Genomic DNA, 24,294 nt, shown 5'->3' with positions numbered 1-24,294 from the left:
GTGGATTTGTGTGAAGTCCTTCCAACACAAAAGCGGCTGCGCTACAAAGGCATCCCATAATGCCATCCGTCCGTGGACAAGATGGTTGCCAGGCGGCGGCCCCCAAAGCACACATGGTGATCACAGCGTTGGATTCCCTCTCTCATGTCCATGTGCTCGTCACTGATGGGGGCCATCTCTTTCTACCCGCATGGGGTCCCTAAAACAAAGGAATCCTCCCCGTCACCATGGCAACCAGCCCTAGCCCTCTTAATGAAGGTGTTTATGAAATCTGTTTCAATCAAAAGGTCCTGTGTGAGTCCCCACCCCCAAATCTCCCCAAACTTGCCCCAATTGTTTGTTCTACAACTACTATAGTTTTTATGTAATTAACTTTTTATGTTATTAACATTTTTTTTTTCAACCAGCCCCCACACCTGTCCATATATTATAGTTTTTATGTCATTAACATCTCATGATTCATAACTAACCAGTCCTATTAAACATGAATAACGTAACAACTATAATAGTTGGACAAAACATTTCCACAAAACGTTTGAGACGAGTTTGGGGAGATTTTGACAAGGTGAAGTGAACAATATTTGTATAGCGCTTTTCTCTAGTGCAGGGGTCACCAACCTTTTTAAAACCAAGAGCTACTTCTTTGGTACTGATTAATGCGAAGGGCTACCAGTTTGATACACACTTAAGTAAATTGCCAGAAATAGCCAATTTGTATATATATATATATATATATATATATATAAATGGGTATTTCTGTCTGTCGTTCCTTCCTTCATACATTTTTTTTTTCCTTTTACGGAAGGTTTTTTGTAGAGAATAAATGATGAAAAAAACACTTAATTGAACGGTTTAAAAGAGGAGAAATCAGGAAAAAAATTCAAATTAAGTTTTGAAACATAGTTTATCTTCAATTTCAACTCTTTATAATTCAAAACTCAACCGAAAAAAAGAAGAGAAAAACTAGCTAATTCGAATTTTTGGGAAAAAATAAAAAAAATAATTTATGGAACATCATTGGTAATTTTTCCTGATTAGGATTAATTTTACAATTTTAATGACATCTTTCAAATAGTTTAAAATACAATCTGCACTTTGTTAGAATATATAACAAATTGGACCAAGCTATATGTCCAACAAAGACAAATCATTATTTCTTCTAGATTTTCCAGAACAAAATTTTTAAAAGAAATTTAAAATACTTTGAAATAAGATTTAAATTTGATTCTAAAGATTTTATAGATTTGCCAGAATAATGTTTTTTAACTTTAATCATAATATGTTTGAAGAAATATTTCAGAAATATATTCGTCGAAAAAACAGAAGCTAAAATGAAGAATTACATTTGAATTTATTTGTTATTATTTACAATTAAAAAAAAAATTTTACTTAAACATTGATTTAAATTTTCTGGAAAGAAGAGGAAGGAATTTAAAAGGTAAAAAGGTATATGTGTTTAAAAATCAAAAAAATCATTTTTAAGGTTGTATTTTTTCTCAAAAATTGTCTTGCCGAAAGTTATAAGAAGCAAAGTAAAAAAATAAATTAATTTATTCAAACAAGTGAAGGCCAAGTCTTTAAAATATTTTCTTGGATTTTGAAATTCTATTTGAGTTTTGTCTCTCTTAGAATTAATAATTTCGAGCAAAGCGAGACCAGCTTGCCAGTAAATAAATCAAATTGAAAAAATAGAGGCAGCTCACTGGTAAGTGCTGCTATTTGAGCTATTTTTAGAACAGGCCAGCGGGCGACTCATCTGGTCCTTACGGGCTACCTGGTGCCCGCGGGCACCGCGTTGGTGTCCCCTCTCGAGTGATTCAAAGTGCTTTACATAGTGAAACCCATGATCTCAGTTACATTTAAACCAGTGTGGGTGGCACTGGGAGCAGGTGGGTGAAGTATCTTGCCCAAGGACACAACGGCAGTGACTAGCATGGCGGAATCGAACATGGAACCCATAGGTTGCTGGCACGGACGCTCTACCAACCGAGCCACGCCGCCCCGAGGTGGGGTTGGTAGACAAAATGTTTGCAGCACAAACACTGCACACACATTTAAGGCTAGTTAGTTAGGGGTGTCAAGAAAAAAACAATTATAAAGAATCGTGATTAATTTTTGTCACAATTCTAAATTTTAAAAAAATAATCAATTTATAATGTATTTATTTATTTAATTTTTTTATTTGTCCTGTACAGCCACTCAGACAAATCATGCTGTAGATGTAGATGATCATATTTGCTGTACAGAATTACTTTATAAAAGAGAAGTGTTGGTAGAGCTGGGGAAATAATCGATTTTTAGATGCATCTCAATTTGGAAGGGTCAATAATCGATAATCGATTTATTTATTGTAGGTAAAGTAATTTAGACAGTTCTAAAGTTTGCCTGACTGCAAATCTGACCAGCTCCTTTATTTTAGGCACTTAAGTTGCAGTTTTTCACACATTTCCATTCATTTAACGAATGTGGGAATTAATGTAACTGTTTATTGCAAACAGAGGTGGGTAGTAACGCGCTACATTTACTCCGTTACATCTACTTGAGTAACTTTTGGGATAAATTGTACTTCTAAGAGTAGTTTAATTGCAACATACTTTTACTTTTACTTGAGTATATTTATAGAGAAGAAACGCTACTTTTACTCCGCTCCATTTATTTACATTCAACTCGCTACTCGCTACTGATTTTTATCGATCTGTTAATGCACGCTTTGTTTTGTTTTGATTCGTCAGACAGACCTTCAAAGTAGGATCTATCACATGCCTGTGTTTCACCAATCAAATGCAGTCACTGGTGACGTTTGACTCAGTTTCACCAATAAAATGCAGTCACTGGTGACGTTTGACTCCGTTTCACCAATCAAACAGAGCCAGGCGGTCACATGATTAACTGCACTTTTTTTTTTTTTTTATAAACCTTTATTAATAAATTTGAACATTTACAAACAGTTGAAAATAATAATCAAAGTAAGTACAAAAACAGTACTAAACAGTATAAAAAACTGTACAAAACAGCGCCAGGGGGTTGTAAATTCAAAATAACTAAAATAGAATGCAAAAAATATATATATACAGTATAACATAAACAAAGTGCAAAGCCATAGGCTCACTCAATCTCAGTAAATAACTTAAATTGGGAACACAGCATCATCGTTTTCACAGCTTTTTGGTTGTTAAAGGTAGAGTGTTTTAATGTAGAGTTCTAAATCTTTTTTAAAGGCACAAAAACCAGGTCGGGTATTGAGAAACTTACATTTATGAATATAAAACTTAGCCAATAGTATAATGAGGTTGCAAAGGTAAAATTCATTTTCAAATTTTTTTTCAATACAGTGTAAAACCAAATATATATTATTTAATATATATTATTGTTTTAGTTGCTTAAGAGATATTCCTGGCACTGAATGTGTTCATTGTTATTTTTATGTTTTTGTGCATTACTTGTTGCCGTCATCATTAAACAAACAGGTTACTCATCAGTTAGTCAGTACTTGAGTAGTTTTTTCTCAACATACTTTTTACTTTTACTGAAGTAAATATTTGGGTGACTACTCCTTACTTTTACTTGAGTAATAAATCTCTAAAGTAATAGTACTCTTACTTGAGTACAATTTCTGGCTACTCTACCCACCACTGATTACAAAAGCACTGTTTTTAAAAGTTATAAATGCTTATTTAGTGAAACAAAAAGAAGTGTAAAACTGCATTAATGTACATAAATTAAAGATGCATCAATCATCGATTTGTAATCGAATCGTACCTCCTGAATCGTAATCGAATCGTGACGTGCCAAAAGATTCCCACCTCTAAGTGTTGGATACTTCGCTTGTTGCCTTATTTGTATTTGACTTTATTAAATGTTTGGGTAGAATTTTACCAAAAAAAAACAGATTTCTTTGAAGTAATAAAAAAATTGATTAGAGCTGTTTGTCTATTTCATGGAGGAATGTTGTTCATCATAGAACTGGTGTGATTAAGAAAAAGTATTGATTTTGATTCGAGAATGGATTCTGAATCGAATCGTGCGGTGCCCAAAGATTCCCCGCTTGAGCGCTCACCCTTTAGAGCACAGCTGTAACTTCCTGGCACTAAACCTGCAGAAGATAGTTCTTCTCAGGTTTCTCTATGTTCACATTTTCACACTTTGCACTATTTTGTGACACTTTATTTACAATTTCTAACTTGTTGCATATTTTTGCACCTTCATTTTAACTGGTTAAAATCTTGGTAGGTTTTGAGCAGGGGGGTGGAGGGGGGGGGGGCTTGTTATGAATCATAAAACGTTGATAACATAAAAACTTTAGTATGTTTGGTGAGATTTTGACATGGTTGAGTGGGGGCAACTTCACACAAGTAATTAAAGGCCTACTACCGACCACGCAGTCTGATAGTTTATATATCAATGATGAAATCTTAACATCGCAACACATGCCAATGCGGCCGGTTTAGTTTACTAAATTGCAATTTGAAATTTCCCGGGAGTTTCTTGTTGAAAACGTCGTTAGGAAATATGAGCGCTGCGCACACACACAGCTAAAAGTCGTCTGCTTTAACCGCATAATTACACAGTATTTTGGACATCTGTGTTGCTGAATCTTTTGCAATTTGTTCAATTAATAATGGAGAAGTCGAAGTAGAAAGATGGAGTTGGGAAGCTTTAGCCTTTAGCCACACAAACACAGGGTGATTCCTTTTTTAAAATTCCCGCAGGTGAAGCTTGGATCAGAGCGGTCAAGCGAACATGGATCCCGACCAAATGTCAACCAGCAGTTTTCGGTGAGAAAATTGTGGTAAAATGTCGCCACTTACTGGAGATCAGCTGAGCTTGTGCCGTCCGTACAGCTGCCGTCGACTTCCATCAGACACTGGCCTCAAGACACCCGTGGACACACCTTTCCGACTATAAGGCACTATTAAACTCACTAAAACATTAGCAACACAATAGAAAGATAAGGGATTTCCCTGAATTATCCTAGTAAATGTGTCTAAAAACATCTGAATCCGTCCCAATGCAATCGCATTTTTTTTCTTTCTAGTCCGTCGTTATCAATATCCTCAAACATAAATCTTTCATCCTCGCTCAAATTAATGGGGAAAATCTCATTTTCTCTGTCCGAATAGCTCTTTTTGTTGGAGGCTCCCATTAAAAACAATGTGAGGATGTGAGGAGCCCTCAACGGGTGACATCATCGTCTGCAATTTCCGGTAAAGGCAGGGCTTTTCTCTTAGCGACCAAAAGTTGCAAACTTTATCGTGGATGTTCTCTACTAAATCCTTTCAGCAAAAATATGGCAATATCGCGAAATGATTAAGTATGACACATAGAATGGACCTGATATCCCCGTTTGAATAAGAAAATCTCATTTCAGTAGGTCTTTAAAGGTCCAGCCAGTATCAGGTGCACGCAATGGCGGCCGCTGTCCTTCCAGAGCTATTTGGCGGAGGGAGGCGGCGGCTATTGCGTGCACCTGATGCCGGCTGGACCTTGGCTTGGGACGCAGGACGGGTTGGAAAAGAAAGCCTGCTGCCTGCTGGATGGAATGCGAGGAAGGTGTCGGCCAAACAAGATGAGCGTTATGCTGGCTCGGCTCCAGCTCCGCACAGCTGTGGACCGCTTGTTTACACGTCGCCACCTGCCGCCTGAGAGGCCTCACAGCTTGCGAGGAGACCACCTTCTCATGGATGTTCACTGACAAGTCCTCGTCCTGCCTATATTGGGGAGGCACGATATTGTTGTGCTTTATCAAGCCGATACAGACAACTAACCTGCCTCTCAAGACTGATACCGATATCTTGTGTACATGGATCATTTTCCAAATGTAGAATTAAGCGTAGTTTGTGCACACCTGGAGGTAAGAAGGATTCAAACAAAGGTGGATTTGATCTTCAACGACTGCCAAGTGCTGGTTGATCAGCGCCATCATTTCCAGGATGAAATCACAGATTGCTTTAGTCCTTGGATCGTTTTTTTTTTACTTTAAAAATGTTGGAACATTTCTTTGCTGCAGCTTCTTGAGCAGCAGGCGTCTTCATAGGTTTTCGAAACACAGTCGTAGCAACGCTGGCGTTTCAGAAACAGGCTGAAGAGGTTTGATGTGTTGAAGCGTGATGTTTTTTTCTCGCGAAAGGTTTGCAGAACATTTGGTGCAAATCACACACGAAAAGTTAAAGTTAAAGTACCAATGATTGTCACAAACATACTAGATGTGGCGAAATTATTCTCTGCATTTGACCCATCACCCTTGATCACCCCCTGGGAGGTGAGGGGAACAGTGGGCAGCAGAGGTGCCGCGCCCGGGAATCATTTATGGTGATTTAACCCCCAATTCCAACCCTTAATGCTGAGTGCCAAGCAGGGAGGTAATGGGTCCCATTTTTATAGGCTTTGATATGACTCGGCCGGGGTTTGAACTCACGACCTACCGGTCTCATTTCGGACACTCTAACCACTAGGCCACTGAGTAGGGAAGAATTCTTATACGATAAACAGCTCAAGGGAACTTTACAGCACGAATAGGAGAAAAGGGCAGTTTATTTTGCTCACCCTAACATACCAAAAACATGATTAATCTCACCTCATTAAAGCGTGTTTTAATTGGTTTTACCTGAACTATTTTTTTTAATCCTATTTATTGGTACAAGGTCAAAATTCTTCTAATCGGCCCGATATTTATCATGCACCACCACTGCATGTGTCCACACACGAGGACATTTTGTTGGGGGATAAAATGCTAATGTTAGCATGCTAACTTTTTTCACCAATTTTACTGCCGTACACCTCAGTCATATTACTTAGCACTTGGTACATGGTAGCAGGCTAACATTTTTAGCCCATTTTGCCTCCGCACAGTTCAAAGTCATATAACTTGATATGTGCCACTTTCTAACTGTTAGCATGCTAATGTTAGCATGCTAACTTTTTTTTTACCAATCTTGCTGCCGTACACCTCAGTCATATTACTTAGCACTTGGTACATGGTAGCAGGCTAACATTTTTAGCCTATTTTGCCTCCGAACAGTTCAAAGTCATATAACTTTATATATGCCACTTTCTAACTGTTAGGATGCTAATGTTAGCATGCTAACTTTTTTTTACCAATTTTGCTGCCGTACACCTCAGTCATATTACTTAGCACTTGGTACATGGTAGCAGGCTAACATTTTTAGCCCATTTTGCCTCCGCACAGTTCAAAGTCATATAACTTGATATGTGCCACTTTCTAACTGTTAGCATGCTAATGTTAGCATGCTAACTTTTTTTCTACCAATTTTGCTGCCGTACACCTCAGTCATATTACTTAGCACTTGGTACATGGTAGCAGGCTAACATTTTTAGCCCATTTTGCCTCTGCACAGTTCAAAGTCGTATAACTTGATATGTGACATCTTCTAACTGTTGGCATGCTAATGTTAGCATGTTAACTTTGTTTTACTGATTTTGCATGCGTACACTTCAGTGTCATAGAACTTGGGACCTTAAATTACGGGTAAGAAGGCGGTATTTTTTCCTACGCTTTGACCTTGCGGTTTATAAAACAGTACAGGATTTTTCTTCGCTGATGGTCATAAAGCAAATAATTATGCACATGCACAGACACTTAAATGGTGTGTTATTGTTTGTGCTATGGGGCCATCTTTTGGATGAGTTCCCTCATTGCAAATGCAGCTGGGTGAACGTGAATTCCTGCTGTTAAAAGCTTTGAACTGGAAGTAGAAGTGCCGTTCCATCTTCTAAACGTCCACGGCGTTTCTATTCGTATGGATTATTAATGTATCATTCCAAGCAATGTTTTTAAGTCTTACAGTATAGCTAAAACAATTCTTACTTACTAATCCGTCCCATGTGTGATGTCTGTCGGAGTGCTTTCATGCATACTTGTATGTGCTATCGTAATGTAATCAAGCTAGCATCTTTAGCATGAGCTAATACACTAACACGTTTAGTTAGTATTATTAACTTGCAACAACATTCTTTTTGTATTGTTTCAGTTTCACAAATTCCCCAGTAAAGACACCAAAATGTCACCGTAGACTTATTAAGTCTGTTTAACTGATTGGAGAGTTAGCTTCCAAAAACTAGTGAATCCATGACTATGACTTCGGTTTTGTTTGATCAGCCATTTTACTGCCATGTTACAGACACCATTTGGAAACAATTAAGGTATATAAATAAACATTTACTAAAACTTTATGAGCAAATAACACATTTTCGAAACATATATATCTGCGGCTTATAATCAGTCCGGTGCGACTAATATATGGGGAAAGAAAATGGTTTTCCTAAAATTTAGTGGGTGCGGCTTATAGTCTATAGTCCAGAAAATACCGTAACTTAGTGCTTGGCACATGTAAGCATATATAAATTGCTAATTACGAAACACATATATATATATATATATATACATATATATATATGTATATATATATATATATATATATACATATATATATATATATATGTATATATATATATATATATATATATATATATATATATACATATATATATATATATATATATATATGTATATATATATATATATATATATATACATACATATGCGGGGGGGACTAGGATGACAGGGGATGCAAAACAAAACAATAACAGTGCAATACATTTTGATAACATGGTCACTACTGCCTAGTTTCTCTTGTTATATTCTTATTTTACTGTTATATTTTTATTCCCATTGTTGCTTTTTATTTTTATTCTTATTGTAATATTTCTCTATTTTGTTTCCATTTAAACCCCCATTATTTACTTTTTACTTTTTTAAATTGATCTCAACTCTGTACACTGCTGCTGGAATTTAAATTTTCCTGAAGGAATCAATAAAGTACTATCCATCCATCTATCTATCTGTCATATATATATATATATATATATATATATATATATATATATATATATATATATATATATATATATATATATATATATATATGAGGTGGCGACTTGTCCAGGGTGTACCCCGCCTTCCGCCCGATTGTAGCTGAGGTAGGCACCAGCGCCCCCCGCGACCCCAAAGGGGAATAAGCGACAGAAAATGGATGGATGGATGGATATATATGCGCCTTATAGTCAGTTCGGTGGGACTAATACATGGGAAAAATAAAATAAAATTAGTGAGTGCGGCTTATAGTCCCGAAAATACGGTTACTTGGCATGCTAACCTTTTTAGCCAATTTTGCCGTCGTACACCTCAGTCATACCACTTGGTACATGCTAGAATGCTAATTTTAGCATGCTAAAAATGTTAGCCTCAAAGTCATATAATTTGGTACTTGACACTTGTTAACTGTTAGCATGCTAACGTTAACATGTTAACGCTCGATTGCTTTGCTAATTTTAAATGTGTACGCATCAGAGTCATATAAATTGGTACTTGTCGCATCCTGTCTCTCCCCATGCCAACGTATGCATTTGAGTGCCGTTGCGCACATCCAGCATTCACATGCAGTGTCTCCCGAAATTGCATAGTCTTGTTGTTATTACACAAGACTTAAATGTCCAGTGCCAAAGTTTAAATCTTTATTTTCGTCTTCTCACCAGGAAACTTCAAGGGGATGTGCAAACAGATCGACCACTTTCCCGAGGACACGGATTACGAAGCAGACCCGTCAGAGTACTTCCTGCGTGAGTACACACTTCCGAATGTTTCACCGACGGGCTTCTCCCGACTCTTCCTGGGGGAGTGTGTTTGAGATGCTTGTTGGCTGCGTGTCAGACTAGTCTTCCATGCCAGGATGCCACTTGGCCGCTGTGTTGAAAACACACACACACACACACACTCCACCAGCACACTGAGGCCTGCCAAGCGGCTGGTGTGTTGTTGGTGCTGATGTGTAACAACACAACCTTGCAGTGTTATAGTGCTGTGTGTACTCAGTCAACACTGTCTATTGATTAGTGCTCTCTTTACCTCTCTCTGTCTCTCGCGCGCACACACACACACACACACACACACACACACACACACACACACACACACACACACACAAACGGCAGCCTCATTTGTGTACTCATCCTAAAAATCACACTGACAGCTTGTTGTGATGCGCTGTGAGCATCATCATCATCATAATGCTGCGTTCTGATTGGCTGCTTCAAGCGGTGCGTGTGCAATTTGATGCGGTTGTTGACACAGGAGACTACCGACACCAGTCATAGTGGTTGTCATGGTGACCGCGTGGCATGGTTATCGCGGTACCGTTAAATCAAGGGTGCCCAAACTTTTGCAGAGGGCCATAGACTGACAAATCAAAGGGTGCGGGGGGGCCATTTTGGTAGGTTTTACCTTCAAAGCCAGGACAGTATATCGATTTTTTTTTTTAACTACAAAATTTAATTTCAGTAGAAATTTTGTGTCAATGCGGAAGAGCCAAAGCTGAACTGAAATCCTGACAGTTAGCATGTTGGCGAGATAGCGTCTAGTGTGGGTGTCAGCAACCCGCGGCTCTCAAACCGCATGCAGCTCTTTAGTGCCGCCCTAGTGGCTCTCTGGAGAATTTTTAAAAAATTATTCAAAATGGAAAAATATGTGGGAATTTTTTTTGTTTGTTTGTTTGAGGACAAACATGACACAAACCTTCCCAATTGTTAGAAAGCCCACTGTTTAACATGTTTGTGTGTATGCGTCACTTAAGAGAGTATTTGGTGAACATAGTTTTGTCGTAATACAAACTCCGTTTCCATATGAGTTGGAAAATTGTGTTGGATGTAAATATAAACGGAATACAATGATTTTCAAATCCTTTTCAACCCATATTCAATTGAATGCACTACAAAGACAAGATATTTGATGTTCAAACTCATAAACTTGGTTTTTTTTTTGCAAATAATAATTAACTTAGAATTTCATGGCTGCAACATGTGCCAAAGTAGTTGGGAAAGGGCATGTTCACCACTGTGTTATATCACCTTTTCTTTTAACAACACTCAGTAAACGTTTGGGAACTGAGGAGACACATTTTTTAAGCTTCTCAGGTAGAATTCTTTCCCATTCTTGCTTGATGTACAGCTTAAGTTGTTCAACAGTCCGGGTGTTTCCGTTGTGGTATTTTAGGCTTCATAATGCGCCACACATTTTCATAGAGAGACAGGTCTGTACTACAGCCAAGACAGTCTAGTACCCGCACTCTTTTACTATGAGGCCACGTTGCTGTAACACGTGGCTTGGCATTGTCTTGCTGAAATAAGCAGGGGCGTCTATGGTAACCTTGCTTGGATGGCAACATACGATGGTCCAAAACCTGTATGTACCTTTCAGCATTATTGGCGCCTTCACAGATGTGTAAGTTACCCATGTCTTGGGCACTAATACACCCCCATACCATCACACATGCTGGCTTTTCAACTTTGCGCCTATAACAATCCAGATGGTTCTTTTCCTCTTTGGTCCGGAGGACACGACGTTCACAGTTTCCAAAAACAATTTGAAATATGGACTCGTCAGACCACAGAACACTTTTCCACTTTGTATCAGTCCATCTTAGATGAGCTCAGGCCCAGCGAAGCCGACGGCGTTTCTGGGTGTTGTTGATAAACTGTTTTCGCCTTGCATAGGAGAGTTTTAACTTGCACTTACAGATGTAGCGACCAACTGTAGTTACTGACAGTGGGTTTCTGAAGTGTTCCTGAGCCCATGTGGTGATATCCTTTACACACTGATGTCGCTTGTTGATGCAGTACAGCCTGAGGGATCGAAGGTCACGGGCTTAGCTGCTTTCATGCAGTGATTTCTCCAGATTCTCTGAACCCTTTGATGATATTACCGAGCATAGATGGTGAAATACCTAAATTCCTTGCAATAGCTGGTTGAGAAAGGTTTTTCTTAAACTGTTCAACAATTTGCTCACGCATTTGTTGACAAAGTGGTGACCCTCGCCCCATCCTTGTTTGTGAATGACTGAGCATTTCATGGAAGCTGCTTTTATACCCAATCATATCACCCACCTGTTCCCAATTTGCCTGTTCATCTGTGGGATGTTCCAAATAAGTGTTTGATGAGCATTCCTCAACTTTATCAGTATGTATTGCCACCTTTCCCAACTTCTTTGTCACGTGTTGCTGGCATCAAATTCTAAAGTTAATGATTATTTGCAACAACAAAAAAATGTTTATCAGTTTGAACATCAAATATGTTGTCTTTGTAGCATATTCAACTGAGTAGGGGTTAAAAATTACTTGCAAATCATTGTATTCCGTTTATATTTACATCTAACACAATTTCCCAACTCATATGGAAACCGGGTTTGTAATTTCGGCGGTTCTTGAACGCACCATAGTGTGGCTTGTGACGCAACAGTTTGTTTACATGTAAAATCTTCCACTCCTTCTTTGTCTCATTTTGTCCACCGAAAGTTTCATGCTGTGCGTGAATGCACAAAGGTGTGCTTTGTTGATGTTATTGACTTGTTGGAGTGCTAATCAGACATATTTAGTCAGTGCATGACTGCAAGCTAATCAATGCTATCAAGCTATTTAGGCTAGCTGTATGTACATATAGCATCATTATGCAATATGTTGGTATATTTCAGCTCATTTAATATCTTTTACTTTTATCCTCTTTGTATAAAATGTAGTTTTGCATGTCTCATGACACATTATCTGTATGAAATATTGGCTGCATTTCTGATAGTTTTTTGTGTGCCATGTTGTTCCAGACCAAAGCAAACATTACCTAGCTTGCCAAAAATTGTAATAAATCCATTAGAAGAAGACAGCCAGCCCTTTCCTTTAACTTGGACACACACATCTGTACCTTTGGCCATTAAAAGCCAGTAATTTCCAGCAGTTCTCACCTTCTGATTAGCCTCTGATTTTGGTTTCTAATGTACAAATCTGTAGAATTAAAATACATTTCAACATTTATGTGAACAAAAGTTTGCTTCAGCTTGCGACACATTGTCATTTTGATAGTAGGCTAATATAGACTCTTACGTCATGTGTTTCCTTCATTATTACACTTATAAGGCATTTAAATTCATTTTGATAGTAGGCTATTATAGCTAATAATTATAGCCATGTGTTGCCTTCATTATGACACATGTATAAGACTTTTAAAGTAATTTTTATAGTAGGCTATTGTAGCTACTATGGACACTTACGTCATGGATTGCCTTCATTATAACACTATTACCAAATAGTAGCCCGGGCGTTTATTTCACACAATCGATTTTGGAGACGGGCGTTTAAAAGAAGCAGGCGGTTATTTGCACAAGGCTTTTATTTATTTTTGCACCAGCCTGCACCAGGTCATTATTTGGTTACAATGGTTACTGTCCAGTTGTTCTCCTCCTGAGGGTAAAGTTGTTCCGACGCAGGAATCGATTAAGCCAGCCACTCGTTGCACCATTCGCGGTGGCATACAACTCCTTGGCCTTAATGCGGATCATTTTGCGAGACACACGGTGGTTCAGTCCACGAACGTAATGTTTCCACTGACACAAATTAGCATCAAGTTTGTCGCTCACTTTCTTCCTACCTCCACCAGATAAGCGAGCCTGTTTTCCATCGATTGCCGACTGAAATAGTAGTTCTCCCTTTTTTTGTTTCCATTCTCATACACGTTTTGGGTCAACCTTAAACTGCCTGGCCGCTGCCAAACCAGAATTCTGCTCCGCTAGCTTGAACTTTAAGTCAAACTTTCTGTTCTTCTTCCCTCTTAAAGTATTCCCGTCCATCAGTTGTGGTGTACCGGTATCCTGTTCATTCAACTCACTGCTTGCCATTTTGAAACTTTTCCTCGTGAGTTTGTTGTTGTCGAGTGTGTGTTACGCTATATGCGGTGACCCATTGCAATATGTTGATTACCCAGAATCCCCACGTAACCTAAGCCATCACGGCACAGATTTCGTTAAGCCTTTGATTGTCATGTAACTCTCTGGACTCCACGCGTCTGTTGTTACTGTAATTACCAGAATTACTGCACCTTTGCTATTCATTTTAGATTTTAAATTGGGCTTAATGAAATCAATTTGATTTTAATCTAAAATATGCGAATAACAGCCTGGGCGGCTATTTGGACACAGGCAGTAATTAGGAAGAGGTGGTTAATTCACAAAATGGGGTCAGACCCCGGGCGGGTATTAGGACATGGGCGGTTATTTGCCAAATTGCGTTTATTTGGTAATATACGGTATATAAGGCTTTAAATTTTTTGCTGCTCCAGACAGATTTATTTTTCGTATTTTTGGTACAATATGGCTCTTTCAACATTTTGAGTTGCCGACCCCTGGTCTAGTACTATGCTGACAATAGCATGCTTACAGTTAGCCTCAGGGAAATACCAAAGTATGGGACATTGAAGCGTTAACCTGCTAAGTTTGCTAATAAAAACTAGTATGCTAATGTTAGCATGCTAAAATACTAACTGTAGCATTGGTCAATTACCAAAATATATTACTCTGCCATGTATACCTGAAAAATGTGTTTAAAAATGCTAGCATGCTACCATTAGCATACATCAAGTTCCAAAATATGACACTGGTGTGTACTTATAACATTTGCTGGAAAAAGATAGCCTGCTAGAGACTTTTAATGTGACAGTATGTGGAATTAAATTAGACTCTAGAATTAATTTGGCAAAAAAGATCAAATTTAAAGGCCTACTGAAATGAGATTTTCTTATTTAAACATGGATAGCAGGTCCATTCTATGTTCATACTTGATCATTTCGCGATATTGCCATATTTTTGCTGAAAGGATTTAGTAGAGAAAATCGACGATAAAGTTCGCCCATTTTGGTACTTCCTGAAAAAGCCTCGCCTTTACCGGAAGTCGCAAACGATGACGTCACATGTTGATGGCTCCTCATATATTCACATTGATTTTAAAGACAGTCTCCAACAAAAACAGTTATTCGGACCGAGAAAACGACAATTTCCCCATTAATTTGAGCGAGGATGAAAAATTTGTGTTTGAGGATATTGATAGCGACGGACTAGAAAAAAAAAAAAACGAGTTAAAAAAAAAAACGCGATAGCATTGGGACGCATTCCGATGTTTTTAAAGACATTCACTAGGATAATTCTGGGAAATCCATTATTTTTCTATTGTGTTGCTAGTGTTTTAGTGAGTTAAATAATACCTGATAGTCGGAAGGGTGTGTCCACGGCCGGGTGTTGACGCGCAGTGTCTCAGGCGAGTCGACGGCAGCTATGGACAGCACAAGCTAAGCTTTTATCCGGTAAGAACGGACTTTTTAACCACAATTTTCTCACCAAAACCTGCTGGTTGACATTTGGTCTGGATCCATGTCTACTTGACCGCGCTCTGATCCATAGTAAATTTTCATCTCTGGGAATTTTAAACAAGGAAACACTGTGTGTTTGTGTGGCTAAAGGCTAAAGCTTCCCAATTCCATCTTTCTACTGTGACTTCTCCAATATTAATTGAACAAATTGCAGAAGATTCAGCAACACAGATGTCCAAAATACTGTGTAGTTATGCCGTTAAAGCAGACGACTTTTACCTGTGTGTGTGTGCGTAGCGCTCACACTTCCTAAAACCCTGTGACGTCACGCGTACACGTCATCATTACACCACGTTTCTAAGACGAAACTCCCGGGAAATTTAAAACTGTAATTTAGTAAACTAAAAAAGCCGTATTGGCATGTGTTGCAATGTTAATATTTCATCATTGATGTATAAACTATCAGACTGCGTGGTGGGTAGTAGTGGGTTTCAGTAGGTCTTTAAGAGGCTGTTCAAACCAAAAGTGTACAAAAAATAAGAGTTTTGAACTGTATTGAACATTCATCTCATTATATGAATCATAACTGAACATATAACGCAACTATTTAACAAGAGAACTTTTGTATTTATCATTCATTTATTGTGGGACAAAATGAGAACAGGAAGTGAACATATGTGTTAGTAATTGCTATGAATTGGAAATTCATAACAAAAAAAAGAGGTGGGAATAAATAAGCTGTGCTTCTTCCTATTCCTTTTCAGCAATGTTGTAAAGAGAATATTTGAAATAAACTTAAACCTCCACAAAATTCTATTAACTTTAAAGGTGGGGGAAATAATCGATTTTGAGGTGCATCGCAATTCGGACGGGCGAATGTAAAATCGACTATTAGACGTCAATAATCTTTTATTTATTTACTGTAAATAAAGTCATGCAGACAGTTCTAAAACTTGGCTGACTGCAGTGAGCCACCTCACCGACCGGCTCCTTTAATTTAGGGCACTTAGATTCCAGTTTTGCTCACATTTGTATTACTTTGACAAATGTATTGGGACTTTGTAATAAAAATTTACTTTTTTTAAAAAGTTGCAAATGATGAATGTTTATTTAGTGACACAAAAAGAAATGTAAAACCACAAATTAATATGAAACTATTTTTAATCGAATCGTGTAGCTCCTAAATCGTAAGGTGCCCACCTCTGGTTAGAATGCTAACAGGTTAGCATTCGTCAAGTACCAAAATATTTGACGCCGAGGTGTATACCTGCAAAAATTTGCCCGGATCGTGTGTTATGTGGACTCTTCAGTTTTTTTGGTGCACTTCCTAATTTTTTTCTGTTACCATGGTTCCTCATTTGTTCCACCTGCCCTGCCTTTTACGCACACCTGTGGTAATTGTTTGTTTCTGTATTTAAACCTGCCTCCTTTCTTTGTTCGGTCTTGGTTCATAGTTTGCGTTATGCAACAGTCACTTTTGTTATTCTGCTTTGTATTTCTGCTAAGTCACGTCTTAGCTTCGCGTGCGCTCTGCACGTCTTTTCTCTTGGACTTTGAACTCGATGCTTGCTAACTATTAGCCTTAGCTTCCCGTGCGTAGGCACGTCGTTTCTTTGCCTTTTTGTCATTTTTATATTAAATCAAGCTCTTACCTGCTATCCTGCCTGTCTGGTCCTGCTGCATCTGGGGGTGACACCTTCGCGCATCACAATGCGTCCCAAATGTGACAGTGTTTAAAGGCCTACTGAAACCCACTACTACCGACCACGCAGTCTGATAGTTTATATATCAATGATGAAATATTAACATTGCAACACATGCCAATACGGCCGGTTAAGTTTACTAAATTGCATTTTTAAATTTCCAGGGAGCTTCTTGTTGAAAACGTCGCGGAATGATGACGTGTACGCGTGACGTCACGGACTGTTAGGAAATATTAGCGCTGCGCACACACAAAGCTAAAAGTCGTCTGCTTTAACCGCATAATTACACAGTATTTTGGACATCTGTGTTGCTGAATCTTTTGCAATATGTTCAATTAATAATGGAGAAGTCAAAGTAGAAAGATGGAGTTGGGAAGCTTCAGCCTTTAACCACACAAACACACAGTGATTTCTTGTTTAAAATTCCCGTAGGTGAAGCTTTCCTATGGATCACAGCGGTCAAGCGAACACGGATCCCGACCAAATGTCAACCAGCAGTTTTCGGTGAGAAAATTCTGGTAAAAAGTTGCCACTTACTGGAGATCAGCTGAGCTTGTGCCGCCCATACAGCTTCGTGACTTCCCTCAGACACTGGCGTCAAGACACCCATGGACACACCCCTCCCACTATCAGGTACTATTAAACTCACTAAAACACTAGCAACACAATAGAAAGATAAGGGATTTCCCAGGATTATCCTAGTAAATGTGTCTAAAAACATCTGAATCCGTCCCAATGCAATCGCCCCGTCCCAATGCAATCGCCTTTATTTTTTTTAACTTGATTTTTTTTTTGTTGAAGGCTTCCATTATAAACAATGTGAGGATGTGAGGAGCCCTCAACGAGTGACGTCATCGTCTAAGACTTCCGTTAAAGGCAGGGCTTTTCTGTTAGCGACCAAAAGTTGCAAACTTTATCGTCGATGTTCTCTACTAAATCCTTTCAGCAAAAATATGGCAATAGCACGAAATGATCAAGTATGACACATAGAATGGACCTGCTATCCCCGTTTAAATAAAAAAATCTCATTTCAATAGGCCTTTAAGGACGTGTTCCTTTCCTCGCTTAGAATCAAAGAAGTGAGGGTGCTGCTGGTCTTCCGCCATCTTGGGGGGGCGTGAGCATAAAGGGGTAGTGCGTGCCAGTGCGGGCGATTGAGCCGGGCCAATTAGAGTGTTTGACTTAGTGCTCTGAGCGCTCGCTCCCATCTGGACGTGCCAGGGAGCACGCTTATGATAACAGCGCCGCTAATGATGCTAACAATGTCGGGCGAAAGGCGGGCCGGCCCTCTAACGAGGCGGCGGTGACAGCGGGGCCCCTCGCGTCGCCGGCGCCAGAGCGAGGATACGTCAGGCTCCGATTGGACGAGAGGGCCGCGGCGCTCCCAGTGGCTTGCCAATTAGGACACTCGCGTCCATAAATATTTCAGCCTCCTTCTTATATGGGTCAGGCCTCTCTTCCCTTTCATGTCAGGTCGCGCACGCCGCCCAATGTCAAGATGAGTCAACACGGAAGCTTTTCCCAGAATGCATGGGGGAGGTCGCAAGGGTCGCAGCCTTGAACGTCCCCGTGTTTTGCGCCCTCCTCCGTTGAGTTTTTTTTTTGCTCGACACACCTGTTATTCGCACGAGGACGCGCGTCACGCCGCCTCTGGGTGGCCGCGGATGATAAGCCTCCTCCGCTCCCGCACGCCATGTTGCGTAACGTGTCACTCCAGGTGAAGGCCCGGCCGGAAGTGACATCACGAGGGGAGATGTCCAAAACTGAGGGGGCACACCAGTGATGTCATCGCCTAACGTGGGGAGGCGGGGAGTCAAAACATCACGCAGGACACACAAACACACGCACTTCGATGTGTGTGTGTTTCCGTGCGTCCCAGTAGCGTGGCACTTTGCACATCCACACGGGATTATGTAAGGCAGCTGAGGCGCACTGAAGCGCCAGTGGGTTTTTAGATCATGCCGTGTCTGAGCTCCCATCATCCACTGCTCCACTGGGCGCTAAGCAGCTGAGAGCGCAGGAAGGAGGAGGCAAAGAAACGCCCTGTTACGCAAGACGCCCATACAAATAATAGAAAGAGGACACGCGTGCCAACTGCCCGCTGATGAGTCGGCACGCCGCCGCGGGAAACGCTGCCTTCGTTTTTCCTAACTGTTTAGAACAGGGGTGTCAAACCTAAGGCCCGCGGGCCGTGTCAGGCCCGCAAAATCAGTTTGCTAAATTTAAAAATGAGATGCATTTTTTTAATGAAGGAAACTTCTAAATGTGTCCACTGGATGTCACAATAGCAATTCAAGTACAACTCACATCACGGGGGGCGTGATAGCCCGGTTGGTAGAGAGGCCGTGCCAGCAACTTGAGGGTTGCAGGTTCGATCCTCGCTTCCGCCATCCTAGCCGTTGTGTCCTTGGGCAAGACACTTAACCCACCTGCTCCCAGTGCCACCCACACTGGTTTAAATGTAAAAATTAGATATTGGGTTTCACTATGTAAAGCGCTTTGAGTCGCTAGAGATAAAGCGTTATATAAATATAATTCATTTCACTTCACGTCACACTGTTTAAAGGCCTACTGAAATTAGATTTTCTTATTCAAACGGGGATAGCAGGTCCATTCTATGTGTCATACTTGATCATTTTGCAATATTGCCATATTTTTGCTGAAAGGATTTAGTAGAGAACATCGACGATAAATTTCGCAACTTTTGGTCGCTAATAAAAAAGCCCTGCCTTTACCGGAAGTAGGAGACGATGTGCACGTGACGTCACGGGTTGTAGGGCTCCTCACATCCTCACATTGTTTATAATCATAGCCACCAGCAGCAAGAGCTAATCGGACTGAGAAAGCGACAATTTCCCCTTTAATTTGAGCGAGGATGAAAGATTCGTGGATAAGGAAAGTTAAAGTGAAGCACAAAAAAAAAAGCGACGGCTCTAGGATGTAATTAGACACATTTATTAGGATAATTCTGGAAGATCCCTTATCTGCTTTTTGTTTTAATAGTGTTTTAGTGACATTGTAAAGACATACCTGAAAGTCGGATGGCTGCGGTGAACGCCGGTGTCTCTCAGAGAAGCCGATGAAGGACGCAAGATCACAGCGACCTTTTTGAGCTCCAGGAGGAAGTCCCATAATCCACTGAAGTCTCCGGTAAGAGCCGACTTAATATCACAATTTTCCCATCCAAAAACTTGCTGGTTGATGGAGAAAACATGTTCGCTTGACCGCTCTGTGTTAAAGCTTCACAACAAACAAAGAAACACAGGATGTGTCTTGGTTGCTAAAGGCAGCTGCAATCCACCACTTTCCACCAACAGCATTCTTATTTATAGTCTCCATTATTAATTGAACAAATTGCAAAAGAATCAGCAACACAGATGTCCAAAATACAGTGTCATTATGTGATGAAAAGAGACGACTTTTAGCCGTGTGTGGTGCTGGACTAATATGTCCCCTCCAACCCGAGACGTCACGCGCACGCGTCATCATACGCGTCATCATTCCGCGTCATCATTCCGCGACGTTTTCAACAGGAAACTCCGCGGGAAATTTAAAATTGTAATTTAGTAAACTAAAAAGGCTGTATTGGCATGTGTTGCAATGTTAATATTTCATCATTGATATATAAACTATCAGACTGCGTGGTGGGTAGTAGTGGGTTTCAGTAGGCCTTTAAGATGACTTTATGCACCCCCTGGATTGGCCACAGTTACTCCATTCAGCACAGGTTCAAGCCAACAGCTGCTACTGTTGTGGCTAGCAGCAGCAACATGACTGCTTCCATGTTAACTACCTCTCTTTGTTGATAATGTATATTTACTCTTTATTTTATAATGCCCTTTCTTTTTTTTGCTGTAGCTGTGACATCAACTGTAATTTTGTACATGGTAATTGGAATTTCTTATATATTGTATATATTATATTATAACATAATATATTGTAATAATATATCAGTATGTATGTATACATATATATATATATATATATTATACTGTATACCGTATTTCCTTGAATTGCCGCAGGGCATATAGTATGCGCCTGCCTTGAATTACTGCCGGGTCAAACTCGCTCCCCAAAACAATTTGCTCATGCTTAGTATTACCGCCTGGTCAAACTCGTGACGTCACGAGTGACACTTCCCCTGTCATCATTTTCAAAATGGAAGAGGTTGATTTCAGTACCGGTAATTTGAAATCGCATAAAGGCAAGAACATTAAGAGTTATTCAGTATGATTTAAGGTCCAAGCTTACATCACACTCAAATTGTTACTGTATACTTTTGGTAAGTGCCGGAGTAAGAAGAGGTTTTAAAATAATTAGCGCAGGCTTACTTTTACCGCATGCCTTTGGTAAGCGCAGGAGTAAGAATCGGTTTTAAATTGTTTAGCACCCTGGCGGCAATTCAAGAAAATACGGTATATGAAATGTAAATATCACATGTATGTTACATTTTATATTGCTACAATGGTAATTTTTTTGTCTACTTTATACCTTTTGTTTTCACCCTCTTTTTGTGCATTATCCTTCCCATCCTTATCCTTTCCATCCTTTGTAACTGATCTACTATGTGGAACAATTTCCCTTGTAAATCATTAAAGTTCGTCTAAGTCTAAGATGGGGGCAAAATTGACACACAATACTTTTTTTTCTTGTAAATTATCCACTGAACAGATAAAATAAGGAAACGGTAAGATGCAAAGACTTAAGTCAACATGGCCATCATCTTTGTAGTTAGCGTTTCGTTCAGCGCTCGCAATTTTTTGAATGCACGATGCACACTCTGAACTCCATTGTAAAAATGTGTGTTTCTTCATTTGTTGTGTTTGTTATATTTTATGCTAAAATATACTATGTTCACATCGGTTAAGTTTGTAGTTATGTTCCCTTGGTTTCGGCTATGGTGTAATTTTGAATTTTGTTTAGTTTTTATTATAATTGTAGTATTTGAATGATTATAAATTAATGTGTTGTCGCAGTTGCATATTTCACCAATGCTGCAGTTTGAGGAAAAACTGGATTGCTTTTCTAAACATTTTTTATTAATTTCTAACATGACAATTCAAAACAGGAAGTGTTTAAAGTTGAGTGGCTTTGTAAACACACTGAGACAAAGTCTAACTTCATTGTTTTCTTCATGCTGTTTTTGAAATTGCACCAATTTTTTTTTCAACTAATTTGAAGTGTTCTGCCAAGAGGATTATTTGTGACGTGTACATTTTCATAATGTGGTTGTTCTATTTTTGGTCAAAGTAAGACAAAGAAAACAATCTGAAATTGTCTTTATTGTTAAGTTTTAATACCATGATTTTAACAGTCCGGCCAGCGTAGGAATAGATTTTCCTCCATGCGGCCCCTGAGCTAAAATGAGTTTGACATCCCTGGTTTAGAACAACATTACAGCTTTTAATTTCTTGTTTTTTTCTGGCTTAAAACACAAAACCTCTTCCCTCTAGAGTACAAACCCCGTTTCCATATGAGTTGGGAAATTGTGTTAGATGGAAATATAAATGGAATACAATGATTTGCAAATCATTTTCAACCCATATACCGTTGAATATGCTACAAAGACAACATATTTGAGGTTAAAACTGATAAACATTTTTTTTTTGTGCAAATAATCATTATCTTTAGAGTTTGATGCCAGCAACACATGACAAAGAAGTTGGGGAGGGGGGCAATAAATAATGATAAAGTTGAGGAATGCTCATCAAACACTTATTTGGAACATCCCACAACTGTGCAGGCTAATTGGGAACAGGTGGGTGCCATGATTGGGTATAAAAACAGCTTCCATGAAATGCTAAGTCATTCACAAACAAGGATGGGGCGAGGGTCACCAATTTGTAAGCAAATTGTCGAACAGTTTTAGAACAACATTTCTCAACGAGCTATTGCAAGGAATTTAGGGAGTTTACCATCTATGGTCCCTAAAATCATCAAAAGGTTCAGAAAATCTGGAGAAATCACTTCACGTAAGCTATGGTATTACAGACCTTTGATCCCTCAGGCGGTACTGCATCAGAAACCGACATTAGTGTGTAAAGGATATCACCACATGGGCTCAGGAACACTTCATAAAACCACTGTCAGTAACTACAGTTGGTTGCTACATCTGTAAGTGCAAGTTAAAACTCTACTATGCAAAGCAAAAGCCATTTATCAACAACACAAAGAAACGCCGCCGGCTTCTCTGGGCCAGAGCTCATCTAAGATGGACTGATGCAAAGTGGAAAAGTGTTCTGTGGTCTGACGAGTCCACATTTCAAATTATATTTGGAAACTGTGGACGTGGTGTCCTCCGGAACAAAGAGGAAAATAACCATCCGGATTGTTATAGACACAATGTTCAAAAGCCAGCATTTGTGATGGTATGGGGGTGTATTAATGCCCAAGGCATGGGTAACTTACACATCTGTGAAGGCACCATTAATGCTGAAAGGTCCATACAGGTTTTGGAGCAACATATGTTGTCATCCAAGCAACGTTATCATGGAAGCCCCTGCTTATTTCAGCTAAACAATGCCAAGCCACGTGTTACAACAGCATGGCTTTGTAGTAAAAGAGTGCGGGTACTTTCGACATCGTGTCATCCGGACCAAAGGGGAAGCGAACCATCCAGACTGTTATTGACGCAAAGTTCAAAAGCCATCATCTTTGATGGTATGGGGGTGCATTAGTGCCCAAGGCATGGGTACCTTACACTTCTGTGAAGGCACCATTAATGCTGAAAGGTACATACAGGTTTTGGAACAACATATTAAAGTTAAAGTACCAATGATTGTTACACGCAATCTAGATGTGGCAAAATTATTCTCTGCATTTGACCCATCACCCTTGATCACCCCCTGGGAGGTGAGGGGAGCAGTGGGCAGCAGCGGTGCTGCGCCCAGGAATATGCTGCCATCTAAGCGCCATCTTTTTCATGGACGCCCCTGCTTATTTCAGCAAGACAATGCCAAGCCACATTCAATACGTGTTACAACAGCGTGGCTTCGTGAAAAAGAGTGTGGGTACTTTCCTGGCCCGCCTGCAGTCCAGACCTGTCTCCCATCGAAAATGTGTGGCGCATTATGAAGCGTAAAATAGGACAGCGGAGACCCGGGACTGTTGAACAACTGAAGCTCTACATAAAACAAGAATGGGAAAGAATTCCACTTTCAAAGCTTCAACAATTAGTTTCCTCAGTTCCCAAACGTTTATTGAGTGTTGTTAAAAGAAAAGGTGATGTAACACAGTGGTGAACATGCTCTTTCCCAACTAATTTGGCACGTGTTGCAGCCATGAAATTCAAAGTAAATCATTTTTTGCAAAAAAAAAAAAAAGTTTGAAAATACATATATCTTGTCTTCGTAGTGCATTCAATTGAATATGGCTTGAAAAGGATTTGCAAATCAT

The 24,294-nt window shown here is 39.5% G+C and overlaps 1 protein-coding gene across 1 annotated transcript in view; it reads left to right on the top strand.

The window, feature by feature from the left end:
* cacng2a (calcium channel, voltage-dependent, gamma subunit 2a) overlaps positions 1 to 24,294 on the top strand; it is a 130,298-nt gene that overhangs the window by 54,197 nt on the left and 51,807 nt on the right. Inside the window, exon 2 of the mRNA XM_061905638.1 lies at positions 9,553 to 9,636. Coding sequence (XP_061761622.1) covers positions 9,553 to 9,636 — 84 coding nt within the window. The remainder of the gene's footprint in view (positions 1 to 9,552; positions 9,637 to 24,294) is intronic.

The sequence above is a fragment of the Nerophis ophidion genome, linkage group LG07 (assembly GCF_033978795.1).
Source record: "Nerophis ophidion isolate RoL-2023_Sa linkage group LG07, RoL_Noph_v1.0, whole genome shotgun sequence".
NCBI classification, from domain to species: Eukaryota; Metazoa; Chordata; class Actinopteri; order Syngnathiformes; family Syngnathidae; genus Nerophis; species Nerophis ophidion.
Note: the sequence above shows the minus strand (reverse complement) of the source record. Positions and strands in the feature narration are given on the sequence as shown.